This window comes from Eptesicus fuscus, chromosome 22 (genome assembly GCF_027574615.1).
Source record: "Eptesicus fuscus isolate TK198812 chromosome 22, DD_ASM_mEF_20220401, whole genome shotgun sequence".
Classification (NCBI taxonomy): domain Eukaryota; kingdom Metazoa; phylum Chordata; class Mammalia; order Chiroptera; family Vespertilionidae; genus Eptesicus; species Eptesicus fuscus.
The window spans coordinates 15,351,620-15,376,416 of NC_072494.1; the positions used below are offsets into that span (position 1 = coordinate 15,351,620).

At 56.3% G+C, this 24,797-nt stretch overlaps 1 protein-coding gene across 2 annotated transcripts in view; it reads right to left on the reverse strand.

The window, feature by feature from the left end:
* The window catches only part of KCNN3 (potassium calcium-activated channel subfamily N member 3), a 138,076-nt gene that overhangs the window by 14,342 nt on the left and 98,937 nt on the right, over positions 1 to 24,797 (reverse strand). The window contains exons 5-7 of one of the 2 annotated variants that reach the window (XM_054712075.1): positions 11,914 to 11,957; positions 7,641 to 7,782; positions 385 to 495 (exon numbers count right to left, since the gene is read on the reverse strand). In XM_054712075.1, coding sequence (XP_054568050.1) covers positions 385 to 495; positions 7,641 to 7,782; positions 11,914 to 11,957 — 297 coding nt within the window. The remainder of the gene's footprint in view (positions 1 to 384; positions 496 to 7,640; positions 7,783 to 11,913; positions 11,958 to 24,797) is intronic. The other variant, XM_008155743.3, reaches the window with a different exon arrangement.

Below are 24,797 nucleotides of genomic sequence, written 5' to 3' on the forward strand. Positions count from 1 at the left end.
ATTCCGTGTTTAAGACTCTCGGCTGCCCTTCCTAATGAGGCTCCTGAAAATATTTGAGCATAAACAAAACCGTTGCCTCACGCTGGGTGATTTATTCAATTACCACGAGGCAAGGGAGCGGGTGGCACCACTGCGTGCTTTGCATGTAACTCCCGGGAAGCGGTTTGGTTGCCTGAACCACGCGCAGCCGTGGAACAGACGCCGGGACCCGGAGTGCTGAGCGTTGGCCCGTTTGGTGGAGGCTGTTCGCAGGGGCCTGGGGCTCCCTCCGGCCTCCACTGCAAGGAGTCACCCCCGTCTACGCCACGTGACGACTGCCTTCCCGGATCGGCTTCCGCGTGGGCCCCGCGTCCCCCCAGGGAGGCGCGAACAGCGCTGCTTTACCCGTTTGGTGAGCTGAGTGTCCATCATGAAGTTGTGCACGTGCTTCTCTGCTTTGGTGAGCTCCAGCTTCCGGGCCACCACGGCCACCACCAGGGCGGTGCAGCCCGCACCCTGTGGGGGGACAGCAAGAGGGCCGGGGAGAGAGCACATCGTTACGAGGCAAGGCTCAGGCGGGAGACGCAGCGTGCCCCCGACACCGCTGTGGGGTCCGGGAGCGGAGCGGGGACCTGAGCTCTGTGGCCGGCCAAAGCCGCCCAGCCTGCCCGCCCCGCTTCCTGCACCGCGAGCAGCTCCGAGACGGAGTCCTCAGAAAACTGCCAGTTCCTAACGGAGCGGGACTCCCTCTGGGGCTGAAGCTCTTGGGGAACCTAACGTCCGATCACCCGGCCACCGCCGGGCTGTGCCGGGAACGCGGCGGGGCTGGCGCACGCAGGCCCCTCTCCCTCCTGCGTGTCCCAATCCGGCTGCCACTTCCAGACCAGGGGGCCCCGGGGAGAGGCCACACCCACGCTGGAGCATGGCTGCTGCTGGCAAAGCGTGCTTTCCTGAAAATAATCTAAGGGAGAGGGAACACATCCCCCCTAGATCGCCTCCCAGGGGAACACCGGTTGGCCGCAGTCTGTTCCCTCCATGCTGCTTGCTCCTCAGGTGGGGCTTTTTACCTGAAGGTCTAGGCCAGTGGTCGGCAAACTCATTCGTCCACAGAGCCAAATATCAACAGGACAACGATTGACATTTCTTTTGAGAGCCAGATTTTTTAAACTTAAACTTCCTTCTAACGCCGCTTCTTCAAAATAGACTCGCCCAGGCCGTGGTGTTTTGTGGAAGAGCCACACTCAAGGGGCCAAAGAGCCGCAGTTTGCCGACCACGGGTCTAGGCTCTTACTCAGCACAAGTAAGTGATTCTTTCTTGCTTTCCCCAGGCGGCTCGTGAATCCACCGTCACGAGGAGGTTTTTAAAGATGCCTCTTGCCTCCAGCCAGGCTTTTAAGGGAACTCACGGGGGGGGGGGGGGGGGGGGGCTCAGTATTTCCCAGAGCAGCTTTCCTATTCTGCCCAGGTAGGTCCATGGCAGGGGTAGAGGGAAGGGAGAGTAAAAGAAGCAGGTTCCCCAGGACTCATGCTCGCTCCTAACCCTCTGGGCACATGCTTGCCTGTCTGAGCTCACTCCTCCCTTGCAGCCACCACCCTCTTCCTGCACACCGGCCCGGCCCGGCCTGACCTCCACGCATGGAAGGAGATGGATGACACGCTCAGCAAAGCCAACAGTCTAATCCTCGGCTGCAGCAATAGAGTTGCCACAGAGCCCAGCTTAGCAGCTGAGGTTCAAGGATTGAAGGACTCAATCAATGACAGTTCTGGCTCATTGGTCTAACTACAGACTGTGTGAGAAATGGTGAAGAATGTTCTCCAAGGCACATGGTCTGTGCCCGAGTCGGGAGGAATGGGTACGGGTAGATCCGTGCCTACTGTCTCCATTGCCGTCTCTCTTCCCTTTTCTACAGGTTGGCAAAGGCCAGGGTAAGTTTTTGGCATGGCTGAGGTTGGCAAGGCCTCCCCGTAGCTTTGCACCAGGTTCCCATGAAAACAATCTCTTGTTTCTCGGTACATCTGGTCATTTGGTCAGCCACCCAGTGGCCACCCATTTATAGCACAACACACGGAGCCTTTCTTCTCTGACCTCAATTTCCTCTCTTGTTCAGGGACGGCCGTGTTTCCTTGGCATCTGTAACTTAGGAGAGACTCGGTGCCCATTTTTCAAAGGATACGTATGGGCAGTTGGACAGTCTGGTCTGTAGCTGTAATCAAGTTAGCCAGGCCTCCAAACGCAAAAAAGAAAAAAAGAAAAAAAAAAAAAGCTTAAAAGCAGCTGTCCTAGAGGGCATAGATGTGCTCCGTTCCGCTCAACCAGATCAAGTATAACCACTCTCCTTTAGATGGAGTTCCAAAGGTACTTTGGGCTGAAGGCCCCAAACGAGGGGTATACTAGCATCATGGTGGTAAAGATGGAACATCAGATGGAGAGGGCTCTCCCAGGCTCCATCCTCCCTCCTCTCCCTGGGTCCAGGCAAAACTCGACTTAAGTCACCCCTGAGAGCTGGGGGCAGAACCAGCCTGAAGGCGTTGCCCTGCTCACCGTGCCACTTAGGGAATTTCATCAAAGCCATCTCTCCTCCCGCTTCCCGAATCCCCAGGGTCAGGGTGGAGTGCTCCGTGGTCTTGACACAGCTCACAGTACAGCAGCTTGAATGCCGGGGGCTTCGAATGAGAAGCACGAGTGTTTTCACCCAGGAAACGGCCGCTGTATATGATTGAGATGAATTCCTGCGTGGAGGCGGGAGGGTGGACTAGATGATGCTTCCCAGTTTCTTTCTGTTTAAAAATGTCAAGACTCCCTTATAGATGTCTCTCTGGAGGATGCCGGGCTCTTAACCCCTAATTCTAACTTGAATAGAGAGCAGTGGCGATTCCCAGCTTTATTTTTCTTTCAGAAAATCCATCATCTGGATGTAATTAAGGAAGTAGCCAATAAGGAAGCCTGATTTGGTCATTTCCATTAAGAAGCAGCCTTGTAAAGATGGGGCCAGACATCTGCAGCCTTCCGAAGGTGGTGGGCAGTGAGCTGAAATCCACATTGTAGTCTGAGACAGAGAGAGACAGAGAGAGAGAGAGAGAGAGAGAGAGAGAGAGATGAGGGGGAAGGGAAGGGGAAGTGAAGGAAAGAGAGGGGATGAAGAGAGAGAGAGAGAGAGAGAGAGAGAGAGAGAGAGAGAGAGAGAGAGAGCTGGAGTAGAGACCGAGATGGGAAGAAGTTGTGCTCCATCCTAACCAGCATGGGACAGAAGAGGGAAGGAGGAAAGGAAGAAGTAGAGGCATCCTGGGCCCCTGGGTCTGAGAAAGGCTGGAAGAACAAGGAGCTTAAGGCTTGAGTACAGTTAATGGCCAACTTCGGCTCTTCCGAGGAAATAAAGGAATCGTTAGGGGACCCCCTCCCTGCTGTTGCGCTCACCTCTAAGTGGTATAATGATCACCTGTGTTCCTCTGGGGATCATGAGCCTTTTTACTGACAGCTTTTTCCGTTACAGCTTAGCAGTCCGATGTCCGCACAGCGGCGGCCTGGGAACCCTTGTGGGATGCGGCAGCGAGGTGGGTTGGTATTAAGAGACAAATTGCCAAGGACTTGGCTGATTCTGGGGTGTGACAGTGCACGCTGTCCCAGCGTGGAATCTCAGAAATGGCGGGCGGACAGCGGGGGCGTGTGAGGAGAGGATGGACGGGGGCAGACAGAAAAGGGCCAGCAGCTGCTGGTATGACTTCCATGGGGTCAGACTGTGGAGATAATCCATGACTCAGCCCGTTGCCTTCAGATGCGCCAAGCCCCGGATCCCAGTTGACACCAGCTGGATCCCCTGGGCCGTCTCTGACTCCTATTTCCACGGGAGGGTGGGAGGAGGAGGTAGGGTCCACCTCTAATGAGATCACACTGTCCCAGGGTACATGATGAGAGGAGCACAGGAGTGAGCGAGCAGAGAGAGAGAGAGAGTGGCTGGCAGGGGGTGAACAGGCCTAACTCATCCACGGAGTTGGACCCAAATCAGAGACCCGGGCTCCTCTACACGGCTCCTCCCTCTTCTTGTTTCCAAGACACATTTTCCAGCTGGAAAACCTTAGGCTCTGGAAAAACAAGTATCCCCAGGGGGAAAGGATGAGGTGTTCCTCACTGAAGGAGCAGAAAAGAAAAGAAAACATAAATGAAAGTGACAAATGGGGGAGGGAAGCCTGGAGGATGTGCAGTTGGAGTCTATTTCTGCCACAGATTCCATGTAACAACTAAAATAACATCAATTGGTTTGAAACCAAGGTGTTTCAGGGAGAGGCTCGTCTAAAACTGACATTAAGCAGATGTCTCGCTGAGCCCTCTCTTCCCTCCTCCCGCAATGACTCAATTTGTTCTACCTTGTGCTTCATCACCGCTTTCCTCGGCAGTTCAAAGAAGCGTCCCTCACGCAGCCTGGGGGCGGGCGGGGGGGAAGCTCAGGGTCCCCGGGGGAAGCTCAGGGTCCCCCGCGGACGCCCCGGGAGCTTCCGTCTATTTGTCCAGAACGTGTGGAAGGCCCACAGAGCGAGTCCGGTGTTAGAAAACGGCTCCATTGAAACAGGGCTCCTACCAAGCAGTCTTGGGGGGCCCCAAAGGTTTCCCCGATGCCTGCAGAGCCGCCCGGCCTCCGAGGGCCTCGCTGTAAGGCGTGCTGTGATTTCCAGGTCTGGAGGCTAAAGCACGGGGAGCTTTCGGTCTGCGTGGGACCGGTCACCGTACCATTCTTGGTGGACTCCGATAAACCTGCGTTTGCAGTTGAAGTCTTTCAAGCACACGAGGGCTGTGCCAACAACGTCAAGTTGCTCAGACAATTATACACCCTGCTTAATGGTTGATAATTACCCCGTTACTGGGATTGCCAAGAGAAAACAATGATTAGGACTATTTACAGCCCGCACACACAAATCTTTCCTTTCCCTTCCCAAGCAGGCCTTGCCTTGGCCTGCATGGTGTCCATGGTAACCAAACAGGAAGCCGTACCTTTCGTTAAGGCACTTGCAATAATAATCCCGAGATGCACACAATGCTGGGAGGTGGGGAGCGGGGAGGGGGCGAGAGGACTTTCAGCAACCAGAAGCCCTGGAAAGGAGTGACTCCGCCAGAAAGGTCACATTTGTTAGAAAAGTGACCCTGGGGCTCCACACAGTGGCTGACCCCCCGAGTGAGGCCACGGACTTTAATTTGGGTAAAAACCCTGAGATGAATGGAGGACGCCTCCCCGCTCCTGTGTAGAGAGAGGTGTAGGATTGTGCATCAGGGTCCATGCAGAAGGAGAAGGTGGAAGTTGTGTTGTGTTTTTAATGTGGGAGGTGCTATCAGTTCCTTCTCGTCGGTTTGTTCTTCCCACTTTGATCACAACTCTCTCCGCAAGGAGCACACGCTCCCTTCCAGGGGCTGCTGCGGAGCGAACTGGAGCAAACCGGGTGCTGAAGGCCACCCTCGAAGGAGAAGGCCGCGAGGGGCCAGGGCCCGCCTGCCACTCCGCTTTGTCAGAGTGGAAGCCCGAGGTGCCTGCCAGAGGAGAGGAAGCAGGGATATGGCGGCGAGGGGGCTGCTTCTTGGATGGGGCGCAGCTCCTCGCCGAGAGGGAGAATGGCTGGCATTTAAAAATAACAGAGGCTCCCAGCAGGTCCCTCCACCTCCGGCCACCCACCCCTCCGCCTGCCTGCCTGCTCCGTGCGCCCTGGCTCAGCGCCGGTGCCGAGGCACAGAGCCCACAGCCCAGGAGGGGCTCTGAGACAGGGGAGCGCTGGCCTCCAGTCCTTTATGGAAGAACGGATCGCTCCCTGGTTTCCTGGTGACAGCTGGCGCCGCGCCAGGCAGACTCCTACTACCAACGGCAGGGACTCGTTCCAAGGCCTCGCGCTCAGCCAGGACTTACCCGGCCCCGGGCTAGACCTCTGCCGCTCACTGCCTGCTGGTGCGCACCTGGCCTGGATTTCGGTGGCAAAGGGAGAGGGCTGTGCCCAGTGGTGACATGGTGGCCCTGTGCCCTCCCGCTCACAGGGCCACTGCCAGGCCTCTCTCTGCGCTCCACTGCCCTGACACGTGATCAGTCCCAGGAGGCCCCCAGGCCGCGGTGGGTGGGAGTGGGCAGCCCCCGCCTCTGGCGAGGAGTTAATCCCTTCCCACTGCAGAAAGAAAGCCCTTTTCATTTCCGAAGGTGGGCCGTTTTTCCTCCTGGGAGAATGAATGGAACCTGAGGGGCTCTGAAAGGAAGGCTCTCCCCAGGGGGGATAATGGGGCTGCAGAGAAGGCTCCCCAGGGGAGGGCTGGGCAGCCACCCACGGAGGCCTAGGACAGCTACGGGCATCCTGTCCTCCCTCACCCCCCACCGCAACCCCCACGGTGCCCAGGCTGACCCGAGCTTTCTTCTCTGGAGCCTGTGTCTGCGATTCTAGGAAGGTGGCCCAGGAACAGTGGCTGCCTGGCCTGGACCTAAAGCTCAGCAAGGCCAAGGAGCCGCATCCCCGGGCCAGGGAAGGCCGGGTGGACCCCGATGGCGTGTGCAGCTCCTCATGCTGACAAAGCACGTTCACCTAGAGCCGTGGTCGGCAACCTGTTGCAGCTCGCGAGCCACATGCGGCTCTTTAGCCCCTTGAGTGTGGCTCTTCCACAAAATACCACGGCCTGGGCGAGTCTATTTTGAAGAAGTGGCGTTAGAAGAAGTTTACGTTTAAAAAATTGGGCTCTCAAAAGAAATTTCAATCGTTGTCCTGTTGATGTTTGGCTCTGTTGACGAATGAGTTTGCCGACCACTGGCCTAGAGCATCGCCATCCCTGGGGCGGGCAGGGTGGGGCCGGCCTTCCATCCTCGCTCTGCACTCGGGAATGCTGAGGCCCAGCAGGCTGAGTGCCCTGCCCAGAGCCCACGGTGAGGACCAAAGTGGGAATTCAGACTCTGAGTCTGACTCCCCCTCCAGGTCCTCCCACACGCGGTGCTTCGAGGGCCCTGTGATGGGCAAGGGTGTGTGTTGGGTGGAGGTGGCAGGGCGATGGATGCAGCCCGGCTGCTGGGCACCTGCAGGGGGATGGGGATGGAGTCACAGTCTCGCTGATGCCAGAGCTGGGAGAGACCTGGCACTGGGAGCCCAGCGCCCCAACAGGCAGAGGTGGACACCAACGTCTGGAGAAGTCGAGGGCTTCTCCCCACCCGTGGCACCCAGTCCCATGCAGGCCCCGTGTGGCCTCTCAGCACTCGCCCCATCCCTGCCTCCCTGAGCTCAGCTACGTTTAGCAGATGCCAGGCCAGGTCTGGGGGCAGGAAGGACAATGAGCTGCATGTCTTGATGCTCACTGGCGGGGGGGTGGGGGAGGGAGCACCCTGGGCTGTCCGGTGGTGGAATGTAAGAAGGGGGGTCAGACCCATGGTCAGCTTCACCCAGCCCGTTTTTGGGGGAGGGGGGTGGACGGAAGGGGGGACAGTGAAGAGACCATCAATTGTCAGGAACCAGGACCTGTCCCTGCCTTGGAAAAGGAAACACGCGCGTGAGAAACCATTGCGGAGTCACATCTGCCTCTGTGTGCACAGACATGCACGCTGGTCTGTGAGCGAGCAGCCGCCCCGCACCCCGACCGGAAAGGCCCCTCTGTGCTCGCAAAGAAGGGCCCTCGCTCGGAGGGCGGGGAGGGGGGACGGGCGGAGGCAGGTACTCACCATGATGCCGGTGAGGAGGCACACGCCTTTCCCACAGTATGTGTGGGGTACCATGTCCCCATAACCAATGGAAAGGAATGTGATGGAGATGAGCCACATGGCACCCAGGAAGTTACTAGTTACGTCCTGCTGGTCATGGTACCTGCCAAGGGGAAGACAGGAGTTAGTTGAAGGAACTGCCATGGCCGAGAGCACGGGCTGTGGGCAAGTCCTCGCGGGGAAGGAGGCGAGGCTGTGGGCTGGGGCGGAAGCGGCGGCGATGGCGACACGGAGATCTCTTTAGGCGACTGCAGGTGCCAGGACGCTCCCCGCCCAGGTCCTGCCTGCGGCTCCCGCTCCCCCAGCCCCCATGGGCTTGTCCCAGAGGTAGATGCTGGGTCACGGTTTGTACCGGATGGGAGACGTCCCTTTGGTGCTGGTAACTTAGCTTTGGGTGAAATCATGAGGCAATAAAATTTAGATTTTTCCCCTTTCAACCGACAGTCTAAATGCATGTGGATGTGATTAATTTGAAAGCACAAGCTCCTGAACAGGGAAAATGTAAAATAAATAAATAAATAAAAATCACCAAACATAGTTAGCAATTTCCTGAAGGTTGATGGATCCCCAAGACTGGCACCTCCCGGCATCTGAAGGGGGGCCCTGGTGGGTTCTCAAGAGCTGTTTTCCGGGGTGCTGGGCTCTCTGCTGAGGGCTGGCTATCCCTCCAGGGCCTCCAACTGGAAACATATCACACCATTCCCTCCGCCCGGTGCCCAGTCCACCATCCTTTCCCTCCCTCCCTCCACCCCAAACACCAAGGCGCTCTGTAGTCAGGCTCTGTGCCAAGCGCTGAAATACAGGGACCAACAGGACGCGGCCTCTGCCTCGGGGCCCTCAGCCCAGGGGAGGGTCTGTGGGGATGCAGACGTTTGCAGGAAGGTCAGTGAGTGACTAGAGGAGGTGCCTGGAGACAGGAGGGAAAGGCCAACGACCTTGGTCCCAAACACAGGAGGGTTAGCCTAAGGCTTCTGCCCCCCGGGCAGGCCGGGGAGGGTTCCAGGCGGACGGAAGGCCTTCGGAAAGCCCAGGGGCTGGCTTGAGTGCGGGGCTGGCTTTCTCAAAATGCTCTCCAACCGGATCCGCCTGAGCGACACACCAGGGGCCCTGCATTTCATCCGGCAGGGACATCGCTCCTCGGTGAAACCTCCCCACCAGGCTCGGGGGCCGGGGGGGGGGGGGGGGGCACCGGATGGGAAAGTTGAGGTGGGTCGGGGAGTCCACACCAACCCGGCTGGAGAGAGCGGAAAGCCACTTAGGAACTCTGACCCGCAGGCTGAGTCACCAAGGCGCGTACACGGGTCAATGCACGTGGCGTGCTGGGGACGGGGTCCGGCGGAGGGAGGCCTCCAGAGAGGGTTAGCTACGGGGGCCCGTGCTCTCCCCGCCCCCTGCAGGGCCTGGGGCCAGGTGGGTCGTTGGCCAATGTTGCTCTTCCTCCCTCTCCCCTCGGTCGGGTGTGCAGGGAAGGCTGCGGGCACAGGTGCACCTGGAGATGGCCTGGAGGAGGCAGAGCTCTGCTGGTCGGAAGGAAGATGGTGGGCACGAGAGTCGGGAACCCAAAGGGACAGAGTGACCGACGCCATTTCTCAGCTCCTACTGTCCTAGTGGGAGTCAGACAGCACAGCCTACCGTGTGACTGGCACTGTGTATATAAACACTCTCATTCTCACAACATCCGGTAAAATATTTAAAAAAAAAAAAAAAAAAGGTTTTTCTTGCCCTGACCGGTTTGGCTCAGTGGATAGAGCGTCGGCCTGCGGACTCAAGGGTCCCAGGTTCGATTCAGGTCAAGGGCATGTACCTTGGTTGCAGGCACATTCCCAGTAGGCGGTGTGCAGGAGGCAGCTGATCGATGTTTCTCTCTCATCGATGTTCTAACTGTCCCTCTCCCTTCCTCTCTATAAAAAAAAATCAATAAAATATATTTTTAAAAAATCGGTTTTTCTTGATTTCAGAGAGAGGAAGGGAGAGGGAGAGAGAGAAACATCAGTGATGAGAGAGAACCATCGACCAGCTGCCTCCTGCACGCCCCCTACTGGGGATTGAGCCTGCAACCCGGGCATGTGACCTGACCGGGACTCCAACCGTGACCTCCTGGCTCACAGGTCGATGCTCATCCACCGAGCCACACCGGCAGGGCCTGTGTATTTTCCCGGGTAAGTAACCGGGAGCACAGAAACTCTGGGTGACTTGTCGGAGGACACACAGGAAATAAGCAAAGCGAAGCGCAGGCTCTTTGCCCCGCTCCACCCCGCATGAGAGCGGCGGGAGCAGCTGCTGAGCGCCTTGGGGAAGGGCGAGGCGGTTTTAGCAAGAAGAGGACGCGGGGTGCCAGGAGCAGGCGATGAGGGGGCTTTGGAGACCAGGGGTCCGCGTTTGGAAGGCCTCGAATTCCAGGAGGAGAGGTTGGGATTGTGTCTTAGAGATTTGGCTCCCGAGCAGATGAATGACAAAACGGCACAGCCTGCTGGGGAGAGCGGTCTGCAGGTGGTGAGCGGGATGTTTGAAAAGGTGGGACACAGAGGGGGGGTAGCCAGGGCGAAGCAGGAGCGCGGCGCCAGGAGGGAGGTGCAGGTGCAGCCTTCCTCGCCCTCCGGAGCCTGGCCCCGGCAGCTCCCCGTGAGCGCATGGGGTGGAGGGGGGCTGTTCAGCCCTAACTTGAGTCACCACCAGCCCCAGAGAGCGGGGCATTAGCCTTTCCAGAGCTGCCCTCACAGGACAGGCAAGCCTGGAACCCCAGGGACCTCTGGAGAGCAGACATCCCCCCCCCCCGCCCCCAAAGCTCACTGGTGAGACCCCTTCCCTGCCCTCTCCTACCTGCTTCACTCGCTGCCCAGCGAGGTTCTGTGGCTACCCTGAGGGCACCCTGCTCCTGCCAGTTGCCTCATTTCCCTGGGATGGGGCCTTCCCCTACTCATCTGGTCACACTGGAGCAATGTAGACAGGTGATACCAGACTTTTAAATATATATAATATTTTTTATTGATTTCAGAGAAGAAGGGAGAGGGAGAGAGAGATAGAAGCATCGATGATGAGAGAGAATCAATGATCAGCTGCCTCCTGCAGGCCCCACACTGGGGATCGAGCCCACTACCCGAGCATGTGCCCTGACCAGGCCTCGAACTGTGACCTCCTGGTTCATAGGTCCGATGCTCAACCACTGAGCCACGCTGGCTGGGCGGTACCTGACTTTGATCCCCAAGATGGAGTGCGCCCTTCCCCTGACGTAAGGTGCCAGCCCTATCCCGCTCTGACGTGGTTTTGGAGGGGCAGCTGCCCTGCTCATCCCCTTCCCTACAGCTCAGGGCTCTGCCAGGCCCTCAGGCCACCACAGTCCCCGCCACTCCCAGCATGCTCTGGGCTGGGAGGGATGGTAGCCGACCCTGGCTTGCAGGGCCTGTGCTGAGGTGTGATGGGACATCCTTCCCTGGAGGGGTGGACTTCGGAGCCTGTGAGACCACCAGACGCGGTGACAGCTGAGTGTGGGGGCCCAGAAGGGGGGAGACTTAAAGGTAGCTCCGTGCCACAAGCCAGCAGCACATGAACACATGTTGCAGAGTCAGAGGCGGGCATCAGTGCATCAGACGCATTTCTTGGAAGAAGTCTTGGGTCAGGATGGCGAGGTGGGGATGGTGGGTAGGGAGGAGGTGAGCAGCTGGTCTAGGGCTCGGCTCGCCTGCCTTCAAGCCCCAGCTCCGCCTTAAGTAATTCCATGGCTGTGAGCAAAGGGACGTAACCTTTCTGTGCCCGGTTTCCTTATCTGCCGATGGGAGGATTAAGGAACATAATCCACAGTGCTCAGCCCAGAGGAGGGGCACTAAATGTCAGCAGAGCCCAGAGTGGAATTAAGCATACGGCAGCAAGTCACCTGTCTCTTTCTAAGGCTGATGTTTGATTTACTGCTTCATTTTTCTCTAAATTCCCTTTCAGTCCTTCTGGGTTTCCTTTTCGTTCACCATATAAAATCCGACTGGTGCTAACTCTGTGTGCTGAGGAGAGAAGAAGTAGATCTTGAGGATGTCACTCATTCATTGTAACACTTCACCAATCTCTGTCCTCGGGAGGGGGCTCTAGAACAGCGGTCACCAACCCGTGGTCCGCAGACCACTGGGGGTCCGTGAGGTCCGGAAGGTTGGCGACCGCTGCTCTAGAAGATGCCGAGTCAGACAGACACCCTACACTCCCGTGACCTGGGGCATCGTCATAGATGTAAGACTCACATGTGACTCGCCAAGCAGGAAGTGATGAGTGAGAGAGCAGGCCTGGTGATTCATACTGTGGGAGTGGGGAGGAGGTAGAAATTATATCCAAACCTATTCACAATTTTAGAGTGGTTTACACTTGTCACAAATTCACATACAAATTTCATGCTATTTTTTTTTTTTTACAATCGAGAATTTTTGGGGAAAAATAGTTCCTTGTTTTTCATTAGGGGCTAAGAAGGAAAAGGCGTCGTTTTTTTTTTTTGGGGGGGGGTCGGTTATTATGCTTATTCACTTATCATTAGGGTGTAGACTATGGTTTTTCACTTTTTAATATTATAAAAAAATGTATGATGGTATAAAGGTGACAGATTAAACACACATGCTGCTTTTGCCCCTTCTCAAATCCCTTGTTAGTTTCCTGCTTTTAAAAATCAGCAGAGACCCTGGAATCCCCGGACAGCTGAGTAACGTCTCTAGCATTCAAGACACACGCCAAATCAGCAATTAAACAAAGAAACAGAACTCTGGATCAGATACAGATCATTCGCAGAGAAATCCTATAATTAACATTGTAAGAGAGATAAAACAAGATATTGGACCCGTGAGACAAGCATGGCATGCTATACCAAAAATTCTTCCTGAAGGGCTGGAAGATAAATTGAGGAAGGCTCCCAAAAGATAGAGACAGAAATGAAAAGAGGAGAGAAAATAGAAAATTAGTCTACCAACTCAAATATTAATAGCGTCAGAAAGAGAGAACCGGACAAAAAGGAGAAGGAAAAGGAGACAGAGAATGAAGGAGAAGAAAAGAAGTAAATACATAATTTTAAAAAAATTTTCCATAAGCGAAAGACACAAGTTTCTAGATCAAGAGCCCACCATCCCTAGCAAAGTGGATGAAAATAGAGTCACACCAAGACACATTATTGTGAAATTTCAGAACACCAGGGAGAGGAGGTGATTCTATGGAGCTTCTACGGAGAGGGAAAGGGAGAGGGAGAGGGAGAGGGAGAGGGAGAGAGAAAGGGAGAGGGAGAGGGAGAGGGAGAGAGAGAGGGAAAAGTCAAATACAAAGAATCAGAAATCTGAGTGACTTTGGACTTTTTTACAGCAACACTGGAAGCTAGAGGGCCATGGAACAGCCTTCAAAATTCTGAAGAAAAATGATCTCCAAACACGAATTCTACACCATGGAGGCCAGAATCCCAAACCAGCCAAAGGGATCAGTTAAGTCTGAGAGTGGAATGAAGACACGTTCAGACGTGCAAGGCTCTCCAAGATTTGCCTCCTCTGTCCCCTTCCTCAGAAGCCACAGGCGGGAGGGCGTCACCCAAACAAAGGAGTGAGCCCCAGAGAAGGAAGCCCCGGGGTGGAGGGCACAGGAGACAGGCGGTGGGAAGAGGCCCAGGGTGAAGGCCATGCACCAGGCACAGAGGGCCACCAGTCCAGACGGGAGCAAGTCCGCAGCTCGGGAGACATTTCTCCGAGAAGATGAATGGCTAGAAAGCCTGATGCGCCTAAACATCTGGAGAAGAGAGTTAGACAACCGCCAGCGTTTGGAGTTAAACGAGGGATCAGTACACAGAAAAGTGAGCAAATGAACAAACATGGTGATTAACCAGAATAAAATGAAACTTCTGCAGGAAAAAGAGAAGTTACCGTCCTTGACGACGAAGGCTCAGCTATGAATAGAGTCAAATTCGTGTTGAACGAGTAATGCAAACAGTGATTACTGATTTAACCAAAATTATAATATAATGATGAAAAGGAGAATGGGGGACAGGACGAGTTCAAGGGGCGGAAGGGAAGCCACCTCCTCATCTTCCCGGGAGGGGTGGGAATAGGTAATGCCAAAACTCACGCATCAAAAGGTAGCAATACAAGCCCGTTATCCAGAGATAGGGAGGTAAACAATTAGCAAAAGGAGGTAAAAAGATTAGTTATCTATGGCTGTACAACAAGTTGCCCCAGGACTTAGCAGCTTAAATATCATTTGCCATTTCACCGTGGCGTTGGGTCAGGAACGCAGGGGCAGCCTGCATGGGTACCTCCGGCTCAAGGTCTCTCAGGAGATTGTAGTCAAGCTCCGGAGAAGGGTAAGTGGGAAGGACAACTGACTCTAAAGCGCACGCATGTCTGTAACTTCCGTAACACAAACATAAAACCAAGCCTGAGAGAAAGAAACCAAAAACACACGTCATGTGACGCGAAGCGAGGAAGCACGAGAATAAAAGAAGCACGCACTACCCAACCCTGCCCTGTTGAATCTCCTCATGTGTTCTCTCCACCCAAAGCCCTCCCCTCCCCCCCCAGAGATCACCCATATCCTTAATTTTACGCTTTTCATGACCTTGTTTTTCTTCAGATAGCAGTGTTTCCACACGGGTGTGTACCCCTCAGCCACAACCACGTGAGTGAGCTTGGACACAGGAACCCTTTACGTTGAGCCCTGAGGTGAGGCCACACCCCTGTGTGACAGCTTAACGACCGTCCCCTGGAGACCTTGAGCTAGAGATCCCCGTGCACGATGCCCCTGAGCTCTTGACCCTTAGCAACAGTGAGATAGCAAAGGTTTTTTGGCTGTTTGTTTTATCGATCTTAGAGAGAGGAAGGGAGGGAGCGAGAAAGAGAGAGAGAGAGAAACTCCGGATGTGAGAGAGAAACATCGATTGGTTGCCTCCTGCACACACCCTGACTGGGGACCGAACCACAACCTGGGTACGTGCCCCCCTGACTAGGAATCAAACCTGCCACCTTTTGCTGTACCCAATGATGCTCCAACCCACGGAGCCACCCAGCCAGGGCTATTAGAGTCCTCTTTGCAACCTGTTCTAAGTACCAGCTCAGAGCTTAGCACATAATGGCTGCTCAGTAAATACTCTCTGGAATGACTATGGCCTGATGCTGCTTTCCCTGCCTCCCCGGGAGAGGGATGCGAGCTTCAGGAACTCAGTGAAGCCTGTTAAGATCTCTTCGCAGATAAACTTCTGTCCAAGTGGCTGCCAGCTCTCACGGGCTGGGAGTCAGTTCTCGCTATTCAGAGGAACTCGGCTTCTTGACAGTAGCTGCGACCTAACGCTTTTCCCATGAATCTCCGCGATGGGAGGTCTCTGGCCACTTGTTCTCGGGCTGGGTTGTTTGTTGGAAGTTTTCCGGAATCCAGCCAGGCCTTCTGCAGGACTCTAGCCAAGTGGACAGCTTGGTCTTCACCCTCCAGTCACCCCCCAGCGCCACACAGTCACACCCGTGCCCCTGCGAAGGCGGGGTATTGCCCCGGAGTCCTGGGCGTTACGCCGACTCCCACCAACTCCTAATGATCAAGTGCCCACCGTGCACCAGGGCAGGTGAGGCCGGCTCCGGGGAGAAATGGACATTCCTTAAGGGCATAATAAAGGTTAGTTTAGGATTTCAGACATTTTTGAAGCGTGTGAAGGAGTACCACTGGCATTCAAAGTTAGCTGAGGAGTAAATGGCTATGGTGACTTCAGAGCTACGACTGCGTGTTTCGGCTAATCAAGACAAATAAAAAAGTCCTTTCTTTTATTAAAAACAATTTCCTGTATAAACGACTTAGAATGTGAGAAACATGGCTCTGAGGACTCAGGACTGACCGCATGTGGACTCAGGCGTGGCCCGCATGCCCACGGTGGACTCAGGCGTGGCCCGCCTGCCCACGGTGAGACAGGCGTAGAGACAGCCACTCCTCGCCACTTCGTTCCGATGGCTGCGTCCTCTATTTGGTGTTGGCTTTGGATTTAGGAACATAAGGACGTCTCCTTCTACTAGGCCAGTGGTCGGCAAACTCATTAGCCAACAGAGCCAAATATCAACAGTACAACGATTGAAATTTCTTTTGAGAGCCAAATTTTTTAAACTTAAACTTATTCTAACGCCACTTCTTCAAAATAGACTCGCCCAGGCCGTGGTATGTTGTGGAAGAGCCACACTCAAGGGGGCCAAAGAGCCGCCTGTGGCTCTTGAGCCGCAGTTTGCCGACCACTGTACTAGGCAGTTCAAGGCAATAGCCCTGGGTCTTGCTTCCCAAGGCCAATCTAAGTCCAGTCTTTTCTATCCGGCCCCAGAGCTAACAGCCTGGGTGCGAGGCCTCAGCAACTTTTAAAAGGGCGGGGGGTGGTGGCGGGGTGGTGGTGGTGGGGGAACCGCCATCACCAAAACACGACTGTTCTGAAAGACAGGCTGCACCTCGCCCCAGGCAGACATGGGGTTCGCTTCCCGCGAGCACGGCTGGCGTCGGCTTCTCGCACGGAGGCGGTGGCACGCGTGCCTGGTCAGAGGTGGGAGAGTCGGGACATCTGGCGGCTGTCACACATCTGGACGCCATGTCTCACAGCCGTTGGTGCGAAGTCTAAACAAGACACCAGCTCAGCCTTTTTTTCTGTTTTTTTAAGTGTGTGTCTCCCTTCTCTCGTTTAGCGAAGATGTTTTGTCCTAAGCCTCCACTTCACAAACGGACACGCCACGAGAGGGGAGCCAGCTGCCGCTGCTCCCACAGCCGTGCTCTTCAGCGAGGGGCGCGCTGCCAGCCCCTTCGAGGGGTTATTCAGTTAAAAGCCAGATGGCTCATCTGGCAAACCCTCCGGAGTCCGTCTCTCCCTCCGCAATGTTTCCTTTCTACTTATTAAAAATATTTCCATGTTTCCCGATTTGGAAACGATTAATAAAAACGCATGAGCATGGAGAACAACAATATGTTTGGAAGAAACACTGCTCCCCTGGGAAGCGTGTCTCCCACGGGACTGGGAGGTGGCGTGGCGGAGGGAGGGGCGGGTTCAGACCCCCGTCCCGCCGCTGCCCCGCGTGGCCTCCGTCGGGGGCTTACCGCTCCACGCCCTGGGCTTTCCGTCTGTGAAACCTCTCCTGGGATCGCGCTGATGGTTAAATGAGGTGACACACACAAGACCGGGCATAGCACCTAGCGCATATTTGGGGTTTAATAAGTGAGATTATTCAGTTAACAACTACACATGAGGCCCTACTATGCGTGAGACTTCATGGGCCTTACAGTACAGTGAAGGAGGCCTACACTAAGCAACACGAAAGAATAAGAATAAGAATAAAAGAATAAGAATAAGAAGAAGAAGAAGAAGAAGAAGAAAAAAGGAAGAAAGAAAAGGAAAGAAGGCTGAGATGAGTGCCCAGGAGGGGCGGGGGTGCACTCAGCAGGGACCTCCTCTGGGGTGCGCCACTTACACCACCCAGGACTAAAGGGGTGGGCTGGGGCGGAGGACTCCGGGTGGAGGGACTAGCTTGGGAGAAGGAGGCCAGGGGGAGTGGAACGCCCGTGGAGGCAGAGGGACCACGGAGGGTGAGGGGGGAGGGTAAGGAGGTGCTTCTCAAAGCCCCAGCACTGGGCTTCCATGAGGGGAGCGGAGTGAGCACCCCGGCTGTTGGCCTGCACTGTCGCCTGCACCCCTGGGCCCTCGCTTTCCCTCCCCCCCTCCTCTATGTTTCTTCCCTTCCCCTCTCTGTCTGTCTTCTCCGCGGCCTTCTTTGGACGCTGCCCTCGCCTCTCCTCTCTCCTCTCCAACTTCCCTCTCCCCGGCTCAGCCTCTGCTCCTTCCCTCCCGTGAGGCCCACAGTGGGAGCCCCACCGGCGGGGCTGACAGTCCCGGTGGGGACCCCCGTCTTTGCTTCAGGGTGGTTTTGCTTAGCCAGCACGCTTGTACATGGCACCTACCAGGGGCCAGCCGTCAGCGGCACGAGATGGAGCCCCGCGGGAAGGCAGCACCTACGATGTGCAGTGGGAGGGCTGCGCGGAGTAGGAACACACATCCTCGTCCTCCCGGGGCCACAGACCACAGCACCCTGCTCTTCTGGTGACCACGTGCCCCTCGGGGTTTCACTGTCACCACCAGACTCTGAAATAGGCCCGACCTCCCCTCTGAGCTCCAGGCCCGCGCAGCTGTCCGCCCGCGTGGAACATCGCCGGGGGGGATAGCAGGCCAGTGACGCTCAACTTATCCTACAGCTGAACCCTGCTCCTTAACTGCCCCTTCCCAGGCCCCCTCCACACCCGCCCCTCTTCTTCCTGCATCTCCTTTGTGGGGACCAGACCACCCTCTAGCCAGGTCAGGACACTGGGCATTTTCCTCCAACTCCCTCCACCCATCACCCCCCATCCCATGAGGCAGGCCTGTCAATCTGGGCTCCTCCAGCTCTTTCTACCCTGTCCCCAGCGGAAGCGGCATTCGGTCCCCTGCACATCACTACAGCAGTGTTCCCTTGTCACATGGTCCTCACAGTGTCCCCCTCAAACCCCACCCCCCACATTGCAGCCAGGGGAATCTTTCCAAAACACAAGACCCTCCCCTGCTCAAAGCCCACCCGTGGCTCCCACTAGCCTGGGGTGGGGCGGGCGGGGTGCCCCCAGCCTCAGTGGGGAGACAGTGCGGTACACAAACCCTCTCTGCAGGACGGACGGCAGTGGAAATGAACATTTGTGAACGATCACTGTTCGTGTCAGGGAGTTTCCGGGCTGCCCCGTGATGACATGGCTCTCACCCTCCTGCGAGCTGATTTGCTTTCTGGGTGGCAAGGAGGGGTGGCACGCCAGCTGGCCCGGTGGAAACGATTTATAACCTGGGCACACCCGCTGCGCAAGCCAGGCGTCTGAGTGCCACCTCGCCTGCATCGCCGGATGAAAAGAAACACGTCAACAAATAAGGCCGGGGACGGTTGGCTCGATGGACGGATACGTCAAAACTCTTTCAGCTGGTGCAAGAGGCCTGGCCCCTGCCTGCCCTTCTGACCCGAGTGTAGCTGACCCCGTGGCAAACAACTGCCGATCCTCTCTCCCACCCCGTTCTTCTCCCACCGCTGAACTCTGCTCATGCCGGCCCCTCGGCCTCCAGTCTCCTCTGGCCCCCCAATCACCTCCTCCAGAAAGTCTTCTAGATCACGCATGTCAAACTCAAAGGCCAACACGGGCCAAATAAACGAGGCATGTGGCCTGTGGGCCGCGAGTTTGACATGCTTGTTCTAGGTCAAGTGCTCTTTGCAGAGTTCCCTGAGCCCCCGTTCCTCCCTGTCCCCTCCCACCATGAGGACTGATCCTGCGCGTATTCCCGGGGCTCGCACTTCTGCACGACAGGAGCCAGCCCAGGTGGCCGGGCGCTCGGAGGAGGCTCTGCAGATGTGCTGGAGGAGGCAGGGTGGGGAGGGTTTAAGCCTGGTCCTTTCTCACGCTCCTCTTAGGGCCTCTGCTCTCCCTCACGGCGGCTGTCTCTGATGTTCATTCCGCTCCACCCGACAGCGGCCTCCGTCTGCCGCTGGTGAGCCTTTCCCTCCCGACCGAGGCTTTTCCAACATCCGTCAGCAGCCACGGAGTGTGACTCAGAAGCAACGGGGCATCCCAGTTCCCAGTTTTTCAGATCCAGAGACAAGAATAACTGGTTGGAACTCTTGCAAAATATTTCCTCAGAGGCCTGAGAGGTGATCTCTTTCTCGTCTCACTTTACTTCTGGGGCGGCTTCCGGGAGGCAGGTAGGACTAGAGCCATGTAGGCCTGTTTGACGAGACAGCGACCATCATCCTTTGTCAAGCATCAGCCAAGCGCCACGTGGACCACGGCTGCTGCGCACGATCTCATCTCATCCTCACAATAACGAGAACAGGGCTGTCCTTTCCCATTTTCTTGAGGGGGAAGCACAGGCTCGGCCAGATTAGGGAACTTGCACAGAATGAAACATCCACCCAGGGAGAGAGCCCGTGTGCATGTGAGCTGGGGCCTGGCTGACTGCACATCCCCGTCCCCGACCATAGGACACCCTTGAGGAGGTGCCGGCTCAGCAAGGCCGAGTGGAGAGAGGGCTGGGGCACTGCCCTTCCTCGTGTATCTGATCCCGGATCGGTATGCGATCCCGGATCTGTATGTGATCCTGGATCTGTATGTGATCCTGGATCTGTATGCGATCCCGGATCTGTATGTGATCCTGGATCTGTATCTGATCCCGGATCTGTATGTGATCCTGGATCTGTATGTGATCCTGGATCTGCACTGCAGCGAGCCAGCCTCACAGGGAGTCAGCCAGAGCGAGGGCTGCCCTGAGCAGCACATTCATTGTGCGCAGTGCAACTCCAGGAGTGCCCTTCACCGCAACTTCCGTGTGAATGGCGCCCCCTGGAGGGCAGTGCTGCACAGCGGTGGTCCTGGCTGTGCTTGGAGGGGAGGGAGGGTGTTGTCCTCCTCTGGGCCATGCTTTCTAAAGGGAATTAAAGGCAGGCAGCTCCCCGGGGGAGCCAATGTTGAAGGGGGCACAGAGCTCCGGTCCCACCCAGGGCAGCGTTAGTGTGGGAGGTGGGTGGGGGCCGTCCTGTGACCAAGAACAAAGAGAAAGAGGCTGGAAGAAGTAGTGGGCGCTCTGGTGGGATGGCTTCCCCTGCCCCTGAGAAGAGCGGGAGCCCAGGAGGAGTCCGGCCGGACTCAGGGTGAGGGGGAAGAATTCCGACTCAGCCGAGGCAGCCACCGGATCTGGGGACGTGGCTGCAGGGCTCCGGGGGGCACTGCTGGGTGCTCCCTGGCCCCGAGCCGCCTGCACGTGGCGTGCACTTGCCTCTAACCTCTAACCTTCCCACAGGCCTGGGCGTCCAGGCGGCACACTTCCCTGGACTTGCGGAGTGGCCTTTGGCCGTGTGGAGGGTGACAAAGTCTGGGGCAGGCAGGGTCTCAGGGGCCGGTCCAGGCCCACCGCTCACACAGCCAAACCACCCAGACCTTGGTGTCTCTGATTAACTGGGAAGTCCTGGTACACATCCCAAATCATGCTAATTCTGAAGCTCGGTACCGGACGGGGAAAAGAACGGAGCCAGCCAGCACACACCCAGCTTTCCGCCCCAGGGGGCTTCGCGCCCAAGGACCTTCGGAGCCTCCAGAGCTGGCATGCCCCGAGGTCTCGGAGCAGCAGCTGGAAGGAAAGGCCGCGTATGGGGGCTCAGGCTGGGGGGCCTCCGCACCCCTCCCTGCTCATCTCCACAGCCCAGAGCGGAAGGAAGGGGTGCAGCTGGGGCCAGACCGCCCCCAGCATCAACATCACTTTTTTTCCGCCTCTTGAACGGAGAGATTCTTACGGGAGGGAAAGAAGGAGCAAGACAAAGAAGAGATGACCCATCTGGAGAGCTCTGCTTGTCTGCAGGGCCTGCAGAGAGGGCAGGAAGTCCCTAGTGTCAGCCGCCCCCTCAGAGCTCTGGGCCACAGGAGCTTCGGGCCCTGCCCGCGCTGAGGGCCGTGACTCTCCAGCACTTGTCCTTCCCCGTTGCCCACCCAGGACGGAGAGCAGGCAGGTGGGGAGCGGCAGCCCCACCCTGAGGCTCTCAGGGGCCTCAATGGAAGGCCATGATGTCCCGGAGGCTTGGCCCGTGAGAAGGGGGTTCTTCCAGGGAGCATCAGCCCAGAGGCCGGGACTCCCCGCCACCTCTGGGCCTTTCTGGGGAGGGAGAGGCCAGCACGGACACAGGTCCAAGGCCTGGGCGGGAGGCGCTCTGCCTGTTGGGCCAGCTTTGTCCCTGGGAGTCCCTGAGTCCTGGGCTGCCTCTACCTGACAAACCTCCTTCTTTCAGGTAAGGGAACGGAGGCCGGGAGGGGCACCCCGGGCCCAAGGTCACGGTGCGTCTCACCCTGTGCTGCCTCTGTATACCCCGAGAGGCACCAGCCACGTCGGCCCGGCCGGGACGGTGGCCCCAGGAGAAAGACCCTCCCCTGGGAGCTCAGACTCTCCCACTTGCTATGTGACTCTGGACAAGTTGCTTCCCTTCTCTGGGCCTTGGTTTCCTCATCTGTAAAACGTGAGGATTTGGTGACATGAGCTCTAGCGCCCCTTCCAGTTCTAAGGTCAGTGTTTCTCTGCTCACGCTCTGCTACCCCCTCCACCTCCCCGCTCCTCCCAGGCGGCTTCGCAGACTGCAGGCCTTTGGCACCCCACTGGGAAGAAGATGAGGTGATACTTAGGCTCAGGTGGGAACCCCCTAGCAGCTGTCACTCAGGGCCAGCCACACCTTGGGGAGCCACAGCAGGTGACCACCAAGCTACACAGAACCTCCTCCGGCGGACTCTAACCAAGACTTCCGACCACAGAACACCTGTAATTCCTGAATCAGCACAGGCGAGGGTGAGCTGGTGCCTCCGCCATCACACAGCAATCGGCATGGCTATTCCGTCACCATGCAAGCCAGTGCGTCTGCCGGTCTGTCTCTCCCCTCCCCCGCTGCCCCCGAGAAGCCTCTGGAGGCTCCTGCATCCCAGGGTCCCAGCCCTGGCTCTGTTTTACAGGAAGCAGCCATCACGGAAGACACTTGTTACACGTTGCCAGGCAACAAAATGCTGCCTGCACACGGCAACCCACCTCTGACACTTCATGGGACTGAAACCAGCAGAGGAGAGGAGGCTGCCAGAACAAAGGAGACGCGTCGGGAGGGAGAACGCCGGAACGCAAAATGAAAGAGCCCAGACAGCTGCAGAAAGCGCCAAAAAGCAAACAGATGGGGAGAAAACCTGACGCACTGGCAGGAGGGAGACAGAGAAGGAGCCATGGAGGCAAGTCCTCGGGTGTCAAGTCCCCAAAAGGCCTCTAATTTGTTTTTTTCGGTCAAATCTGTCACCATTAGAGTGGAGCTGTTGATAAGGAAGGTGATGGATATGATAACCACGATGTCGGTTCCCCTCGCTAAACACTTGTCTCTGGGCTTCTACTTTTATCTGATGGATGGTTTTATTAAAAACACCCTCAAGCAATGGCACCATTCTCCACAGACTTTCCAAGAAACATAATCATTCTCTGAAACAAAGATCGCCGCTGCCATCCTCACCATTCGCTCGCCCAAACGCACGCAGGCCATTCATCCGCTTGTTAGCTTAAGCGACCGGGGGCTCTGGAATCTGCGAGCACCCAGTGGGTCCACGAGAACCAGAGCCAGCCTCGGAGATGCTCAGGCTGGGTGACACCCCGGCCGGCCGCCACGGGGACCTCAGAGGGAGGTGTGGGGACAGCAGGGGGCGCGGCGCTGGCGGAGGACTCTCCCTCTCCGGGCAGGAGCCCTGGGCCAGCACTGAGGTTCTGCCTCCCTCACCTCCATTCCCTACTTTCTAAAATCGGAAAATGACTCCTGCCCTGCCCACGTCACAGAGAGCTGGGCCCCGGAGGAGAAGCTGCGTCGATGGTAAAGCTGTGAACTAGAAGGTAGTTTTTCCTTATTTATTTAAAAAGTCATCACTAACCTCCTACAAGTGCTGGGCACTCTAGAAGGTGGCCTGTGACAGGCCTACCATCTGCCGGGGCCTACAAGCAGACAGCAACCTCCCACACGGGTGAGCGAGTTCCCCCGCTGCCCTCGGCGTCGATTTTTCCATCCGCGAAATGGCGATAAGATGGCAAAGGCGCGTGGAAGGGTTAAGTGGGGTGATGGACGCAAGAAGCACTGAAATGCGCTGAATACGCGGTGGCTCCTCCTCGGGTGGAGGCCATCCTGCCCCAGGCTTTCAGGGCCCTGGCTCAGCGTCTCCCCGGCCCGCAGGCGTTGCCTAATTTGGCCGCAGTGACCGTCTGGCAACCTCCAGGAGAGAACAGCCTAATTTCTGAAATAATGAAAAGCCTCAAGATGCATGTATTCCCTAAGCAAAAGGCAAAGTTTCAATTATAAATAAGAACAAAACAAATGAAGAACGCTGGTAACTAAGTGGGAGCAATTTCATATGTTAAACTTGACAAAGTAATTACAAAGCTATTGCCCAATTAACTGTGTCCGCATTTACTTGACTCTGTAAGTAGGAAAATATAGTTGTTTACTTTATTAATGTTGACATAGACTTTCTCAGGAAAGGCCTAGCCGGTCTCTCACGCTGCCCCTCCCCATAAAACGGACGTGGCATTCCAGGAAACGGGCTGTTTCTACCTGCTTCCACTAATGGGAAGTGGCTCCCAAGGTAAAATTAGTGGTTTTCGCCCTGGCCAGTGTGGCTCAGTTGGTTGGGCGCCGTCCATGCACTAGCGCAGGGGTCGGCAAACCCATTAGTCAACAGAGCCAACTATCAACAGGACAACGATGGAAATTTCTTTTGAGAGCCAGATTTTTTAAACGTAAACTTCTCCTAACGCCACTTCTTCAAAATAGACTCGCCCAGGCCGTGGTATTTTGTGGAAGAGCCACACTCAAGGGGCCAAAGAGCGGCATGTGGCTCGCGAGCCGCAGTTTGCTGACCACGGCCCTAGAGCAAGCATGTCAAATTCAAAGGCTAACACAGGCCAAATAAACAAGGCATGTGGCCCCCGGGCCGAGAGTTTGACACGCTTGCGCTAGAGGGTTGCAGGTTCGATTCCTGGTCAGGGCACATACCTGAGTTGTGGGTTTAATCCCTGGTCAGGGCACGTGTGAGAGGCAACTGATTGATGTTTCTCTCTCACATCGATGTTCCTCTCTCTCTCTCCCCCTTTCTTTCTCTCTAAAAACAAATCCATTTTAAAAATTACTGGTTTTCTATACCACCAAACACAATTTCTGTCTAGGTACCAGGTAGCACACCCTCAAACAAATGATAAATGATGTCACAGCCCAAAATAAAAGAAAAACTTTTTTTTTTTTTTGCGCATTATGCTTTCTCCTTTAACCCCTACACAGTTACATAAGACAACTCCCCAACTTAACAAATACCCCAAGAGTCCTACGGCAGGCAGTTAGGGTCCTGGGGTCCCAGGCCTGCACTGCCCAGCAAGTCAGGGGATGGGGCCAGCCCCTGAGCCTTGCTGAGTCGCCACGTCCTAACTCACAGAATGTGGCATCTGGGCTCCGTTCTGCCCGGTCACTCCCAGGGCCGTGGGGAGACACAGAGGAGCGAAGTGTTGTACTGAATGGTTTCCCCGGCTTCTCACGCCTTCTCTTGTCCGAATTTCATAGCCCGCCT